The 6938-nt window shown below is 43.5% G+C and overlaps 2 protein-coding genes across 2 annotated transcripts; both read right to left on the reverse strand.

Moving 5' to 3' along the window:
- Positions 1–1870: 1870 nt before the first annotated feature.
- On the reverse strand, positions 1871–3692 carry LOC105700423 (NAD kinase 2, mitochondrial-like). Its single transcript, XM_012426254.1, has 5 exons — positions 3442–3692; positions 2890–3213; positions 2707–2794; positions 2361–2619; positions 1871–2100 (listed from the first exon to the last, which is right to left on the reverse strand). The coding sequence occupies exons 1-5, from the start codon at positions 3690–3692 to the stop codon at positions 1871–1873; spliced, it is 1152 nt and encodes a 383-aa protein (XP_012281677.1).
- Positions 3693–4171: 479 nt separating this feature from the next.
- LOC105700470 (keratinocyte proline-rich protein) lies at positions 4172–6454 on the reverse strand. The gene is made up of 3 exons (XM_012426307.1): positions 6370–6454; positions 5022–6177; positions 4172–4478 (listed from the first exon to the last, which is right to left on the reverse strand). The coding sequence occupies exons 2-3, from the start codon at positions 6164–6166 to the stop codon at positions 4295–4297; spliced, it is 1329 nt and encodes a 442-aa protein (XP_012281730.1). The 5' UTR covers positions 6167–6177; positions 6370–6454; the 3' UTR covers positions 4172–4294.
- Positions 6455–6938: the final 484 nt, after the last annotated feature.

The following is a 6938-nucleotide window of genomic DNA, read 5'->3' on the forward strand; positions in this document are numbered from 1 at the left end:
GAAGGATAGGCATTGTCCGCGACAGATTGGGTCTTGCCGGGATTAATGAAACTAAGGCCGGCCCTTTCAAGGATCTGATTGGAAAGCCGTCTTTAATAACTTAATGGCGCATCCTTGCGAGGCCAGTGGCCAAGGGAGCTTCCCGGTAATCGGCTGTCCAGACTTTGGCACGTCGGCCAGATTTTTTACGGGGATGAAAGAGTCTCGGTATAGTAAGTCCAAAGATGGCAGGAATTTTGGGGATGCGAAGAGGTAGAGCAATAAATAGTCCTGGGCCGTCGCCGCACGTAGGACACTTAAAACAAAAGAGGCCCCTTTAAGGGAGTGAACAGAGGCGTACAACTTTAGGCTTTTTCCAAAACAGTCGGATGTAGAAGCGCGAAGTGTGGCAGAAATACTCTTAGTTGAAATCTGTTAGACTCACGTAAAGCGACATTTCGATTTTCTCTTTTTGAAAAGATGGAAGCGGAGGTGGTAGATGGTCTAATTACCAGCGCGAAGCACAGGGAGCCGGCTAGGATAAACTATAAAATTCTGTTAATCAAAACCTTCGTCAGCATCTAGCAGAGGCCCTTCCTTCGTTAAACCGCACATGCCGAACCCCGAAATCTCTTCCACGGATCCTTACCCCCGAGCTCCCCTAGGAAAAGTTTCCGCCGAGCAAAAAGGCAGCGCAACGGCGTACTAATCCTCGCAGGAGGGAAATTAAGCAGGGAAAGTAGAAGTTAAACCGAAAGTTAAAGTGGCGACCGCATCGGGTAGATTCGGCGCCGGGTCCGAGGTAGCGAGCACTTCTTGCCGTTAAAACTCGGGTTCGCGGAGAACCGGAGTCCTGTCGGGCACCGACGCCATCTTTTACACCCCCGAAACTCTTTTACTACCCTGGTTTTACACCGGTCCCGAAAACGGAGCACGTAGGGGCCGAGGGGTGGCCCTCGCGCGGTGCGGAGTTCCCGAAGTACCGGGAAACGGGAAGTTTTGCTCGGGCTAGTAGTACACGGTGCACTTAGACCAGCCGGAATACTCTCGGCCCGGTGGCGTCTGCGGTCTGCTCGAAACCCCAAATTACGGACCTAATGGAACCCCGGACGGACACGTTGCCCCGGCTAGAAAGGAAGACGTGTACACGCCCAGGGAACGAGACCGAGGATCTCCGAATCTCCCGGACTCGGCCCGGAGATTCTCCAAGACCGGCCACGGTCTGAAATTCTATCGAAATGGGTTCCGAATGAGAGAGCGGACAGGAATTCTCCGGAGTGCTACCGCCGGAAGGGTTGGGAATGACAACCAGGTGAACGCGCCGCTAAAATTTACCGCCGAGCTGGAGAATTGCCCTGGGGATGGGGGGTTTTCGAAAGGGCATTTTGAGAGGGAACGTTTTCAGGGGGATTTCCTTCCTTTTTGGGAGAATTGTGACAGTGGAATTGGTTTAAACTTCATTCCTGGCTGTTTGAAAGGGCTCTCCCAAGAGACACGCGGTGGGAGGGGAGACCGGGGCAGCTTGTCCTACGGGATAAATTGACCAATGTTTAATCAATTTCGTTTGTTTCATTTTAGATGAATATATCCTCAAGGAAGGATTATATTATTTACTGGCCATTAATAATGGGAAATTCTCTTCTTCCGTTGCGAATAGATTTTTGGAATTTTAAATATATTTCTTTCGAAAACGTAGAAGAGTGTGTCAACGATAATTTATCATCTTCATCGAAAAATATTGAAGGAACAGTTTTTAGTACAAGGTCTGTAAAAGTATTCTTTTACCTACGTGAATTACGTACTGGTCATGTAGTTTCGTTCATCTTCCAGTTTCATTACGCTTATTGGATGCATTTATTATATGTGGACAGTATTAATTATCTGATCATCTCTATTGCAAGACTATAGTTCTTAGTGCATCTTCTGGATGCACCTCGAAAATTGCAGTGGTACCGTCGTTAAAGGGAACGGATATGCTACTGTCCAGAATAACGCCGGCATCGGATCCAAAAGATTTTACTCTGAGTTTACGACACATATTTCGTTCAAGACATTCCTTTGGCTTTGGCCAGGAATCACCTCGATACATCTCTCGAATCACGTACGACATTAATCGAGAATCTGGAATACAAATTCTTTTTCAACTGTAGTTAATCCAAAGAAGCGTAAAAAAAGGTAAAAGTGCAGAAACAATCTGTCTCCACCCTTCGACATGTGCGTCATTTCAATACGTATATCTAACATGCTACATTGTTCTTGCAAAATAATTCATCATTTTTCTGTAAAATCTCCATTATACACGAAATACATAGTTAAGCACGTAAAAATATGTTAATTTCGTTATCCTTAATTGACGGAAATAAACGTTATCATTGTCTTACCTGGAGCAAACGTCAAGAAACGGCGATACTTGTCCAGCAGCTCGTCAGTTTCCTCATCTTCCAGATTTCTTCCCGTTCCCAATTTGACGACCATCTGAACAGCTTCCCTTCCCTGAAGGTTTATGGCACGAAACCAGGCCTTGGAACCCGATCCGGTGCACAAACATATGCCAGAAGACCGAACGCGATACTCTTGACCGCCGTCCGCCTGGATAGTTAGAGCGATCGTTCTGGCTTCGAGAAATTCTCCCATCTGTACCTAAAACACCGTACAAAAAGGACCGCCTTTGTATCCCTTTTCCTTGATTCATTAAAACATTCCTTCGCGTGTAAACTTTTCATAAACCTCATTTAGCGTCAGCCAAGGGAGCTTCCTGCACCGTCTTCTATTCTGATAAGCAGTTGTGTCTTGGTCGGCGAACTTTAACAAATCGCTGAAAAAAAAAATGAAATTTCGTTCATTTTACTTAAAGTTTTTCGAGAGACTTTCTGTTTTAAACGTCGAGACTATGACATTTGAAATTCTTACTCGATTTTTTCTTCCTTCCTCTCTCTCTTCTCGTGGAGGAAAAAGGGTCCTCTGTAGAGTCCTTCACCTATCATCGTGGTACGAATTCGGCTTCTCATGAGGATAGTGAATTCTCCAACCCACAATTTATGAAACACTTCCTCGACATCGTAGATGCTTTTTATCTGGTGTGTCAGAATGTTTTCTCGGGTGTATCTCGGGTTCAGACCTATTATGGGAGTGACACTGTTCCTGATGATTTTTGAAGCCAAGAGGAAAGTTCCGTCACCTCCTATCGGCATCACTAGGTCAGCCCATTTTGTACACTTGCAGGCAACCGTGAACCTAAATTGTACACAATGTTTAAAAAAATCGTTCACCCTCAAAATCATAAAAAAATATACATCTCATTGGGAATGCTTAATGAATTAAAAGATTTGCGGAAATCGTATCGTACATTTAATGTGCTCCATTTCTGGTGCTCCCTTATCGGTATTGCAACTTCTCTTTTTGTTTTATTTTCAAAATACTTATTTACTGTCTACCTTCTAGGAAATGAAGATTGAACGTTACTTCTTGATCAATCGCAAATGGATGTCCAATTTCTTCAAGACCTGTGCTACCTGATCTTCAAACGCAATCTGGTCCTCGTGCTTTTCCAGGACTTCGTCAGGATTGCGGCCATGTTCTCTGAATTTATCGAGAATTCGTTCCTCGTTCAATTTCGGAAACCTGGTACGTGCAAGTTCCAAGGGTGTCGGCCTTGCAAATAGCAGAACCCTCCTAGGATGAAAGAACGTGTACCAACGACGTTCACGAGGCATCTTGACATTCCAAAATATGATCTTAAAAGTAAAAAACATAATTTCATAACAATTTCTAACGTAGAAAGTACGATTTTCGAGGTTAAACCGATACATATTGCCGCTACCCAAAGATATCGGAAACTATTATCGACTGTTTCAACGAACACGTGCTCCAACTTCATTTCATAAAATCTGCGAAGACACAAAGCATCTGAATGTATCTCTAAACCTAAAGATCACAGCTAATTTCCATTCTAATTTGAAATAATGCAAAAAACATACTACAATCTTCGGTAAATTCGGCAAGTTTTAATTATTATCTCAAGAAATATCCGATCAGAAAACAGTACTTTCTAATATTTAAGATACTGAATTTGTTCTACAAAGTAGTTCAAGTTTTTAAAACCGAAGTGCAATAAATCAACGCAGGGAAGTCAATTTTTCATATTGCTGGTCATCTTCGGGATGACGGACCGACAATCTTTTACAGCCCCTGTTTATATGATTTATTGTCAGAGTTTATGGCACAGGATTAGAGAGAATCGATGGAGTATGTGTGAAACAGTTCAGGGCAAACAGGGTTGAAAGGCTTTGCAGGAATTTTCCGTCCTCGAGGACTCTCAGCAGCACCCTCCGCAGCTCGAGTGACCACCTCCGCAACACTCTGCTCCATTTCGTCTCCTGTAGTTCCTTGGGAAACAGCATCTGCCACCTCCAGGTCCAGCGCAGCTGTATATCCTACCGCAGGACTGGCCACCACACCCACCGCATGGATGATAGTCACTGCAGGACTGACACTTGCACCTGCAGTAAGGATCTGTTATTCCGTGCGAAGGATATTCCGTTTAATACCCGTATTTAGTTATTTCGAAAATAAATGTAGTTCTCACTCACACCAAAATAAAGAAGATTGGAACACTTAATGATAGACTTTAATCCGCTTCATCCGATGAATATTTAAATACAACAGAAATAAAAATAAAAATTTATGTACTGGGTGTTTAGTTAAGATTCTTATTTTTTAATTCGAATAACCTTTTATCTTTTAACCCATTTTGATAAAGTTTTAACTATAGCATATTAATGTCATAAGGGTTTTCCTGACATCATTTCTGACATTATAATATCGCATCATCTTTGAGTGATACGTCAATCATGATCAGAATTCCAAGAATTTAGAAATGTGGGTGACGCAAAGGATACGATCTGTCATTTCATATACATTGGTGGACATAAATGCCTTCCTTATATCTGTTCTGCTCCCAGTGCATGACAGGAAGGCACTCATGTCAGCCAAGGTATTGTAATTACATCCTTTTGGCATAAGACGTCAATGAAGGAACTAACTTGCAGGGCAGTCCTTTACTCTGTCCCGGGGAGCAGCATCCGCCCTGAATTCCGCCTCCTCCAGGATTATCAGAGCAAGCTGGACCTCCACACCCCCCGCAAGGACAACAGCCCTTAGAAACGGGACAACAGTCTTTTTCGCCGCAAGAATCATGACATTTCGGTGCCTCAGGGCAACAGGGAGGTTGAGGTGGACAGGGTGGTGGTGAACAGGGTGGTGGTGGACAGGGTGGTGGTGAACAGGACGGTGGTGGACAGGATGGTGGTGGACAGGATGGTGGTGAACAAGGTGGAGGTGATGAACGGTAAGGAGTTGATCGTGGGGGACAAGGATTTGCTGAACATGGCGGCGGTGAACAGCGAGAAGGTGGTCTTGGGGGACAAGGTTTTGGTGGACAGTAGGGATATGGCGGTGGAGGTGTTCCACATCCTCCACAACCACCTCGAATTCGGGATTCGGAATTAGTAGACGGTAAAAATGGCGAAAAACGTTCACCACATCCTTCGCAACCTTGATGTCGGGACTGAGAGTTAATAAGAGATGTTTTAATATCCTCGTTACGCCCGTTGCATTCACTTCCTAGGAGCATGGATATCTGGTTAACAGATTGTGGCTGGAACATCTCTTGTCTACTATGATCGGGATACAAATTAGGTTTCTCTAAATCGTGGAACATTCCACACCCTTTGCGTCCTCCCTGAAATCGTTCTATGGAATCGTCATTTGAAAATCCGTGGATGATGTTCCTTCCTGTGTCGTATCCTCCTCGATGACGCTTTAGGATACCTTTAAGGCCGATCTCTCTATCTGATTTGATTTCTGTATTGATTGGGTTTTGGAGGCTGGATGAGATACCAGGATAATGTGTGAAGCTTGGTGAAATGGCTTCACCTCCACCTCTTAGTCGGTTCTCCCCTTGGATGAAACTAAAGGAAATCCTAGAAATTCGCTTCGGAGATATTCTTGCATTCATCGTTGATCGGACTTCAACGTAACCTTGCTTCTTCAGAGAGTTTGTGCGCAGATGAAGAGGATACATGGAGTTTATGTCAAAACCCATAGGTAGTTCTACAGCTTCACCACCACCACAAAATTGTCTCTCTTTGTTCCACATCACACACTGAAGGAAACGATGGTTCAACATTTCTGAGATTCCTGGAACAATGACCGCATCATTATTCTTAATTGGAGTTTAATGGTGAGAGTACCATTGCCTAAATTTGCGATACAATAATTACAAGAATACCGATAGCTTTAGACAAATACTATCGTCCCCGGCTCTCATATTTATTAACATCAAATGATAAATATAGCACTTAATTCAATAATCTATTTAAATGAACTCACTTCTTGCGTTCCGTTCCTTGGTACCACTTCCCAATAGTCTGCTGCCTATGTATACAATTTCAAAACCGTTTCTTGTTTTATAGTGTCACACTATAAGGGTGTAAGGAGTGAAAATAGTCAAAATATTAATGAATCGAGGTTCTGGCCGATTCGTTGAATTAAGAAGTACGACGATGAACCAATTACCTCTTCCACAACAGCATTGTCCTCGACATCTTCCTTCAAAGCCAGATCCTGGCCCTTGGCCCACAAGTCCTCCACAGCAATTCGTACATCTTCCGCGTCTTCTTCTATAAGTCGATAACGTCTGTACTGCTTCCGGCTTCATTTCAGGAGGTTTAAACGTATCTGAATTATCTATAAAAAATAAAGGACACGGGAAAAATGACTGGAACAGGTTTTTAGGTGATTACTTCTCCAGAGTCGGTTGTAGAGGACAATCAGGCATATTGCAGAAGATGATGACTTTACCATCTCTCATCGGAGGTTGTTCTACATGTGTCGGATGAGTTGGGGCACTTTCCTGGCTGCAATTACAATATCATGACGATTTAAAAGTTGCAATTTTA

The sequence above is a fragment of the Orussus abietinus genome, unplaced genomic scaffold (genome assembly GCF_000612105.2).
Source record: "Orussus abietinus isolate OABI.00-Male unplaced genomic scaffold, Oabi_2.0 scaffold185, whole genome shotgun sequence".
Lineage (NCBI taxonomy): Eukaryota > Metazoa > Arthropoda > Insecta > Hymenoptera > Orussidae > Orussus > Orussus abietinus.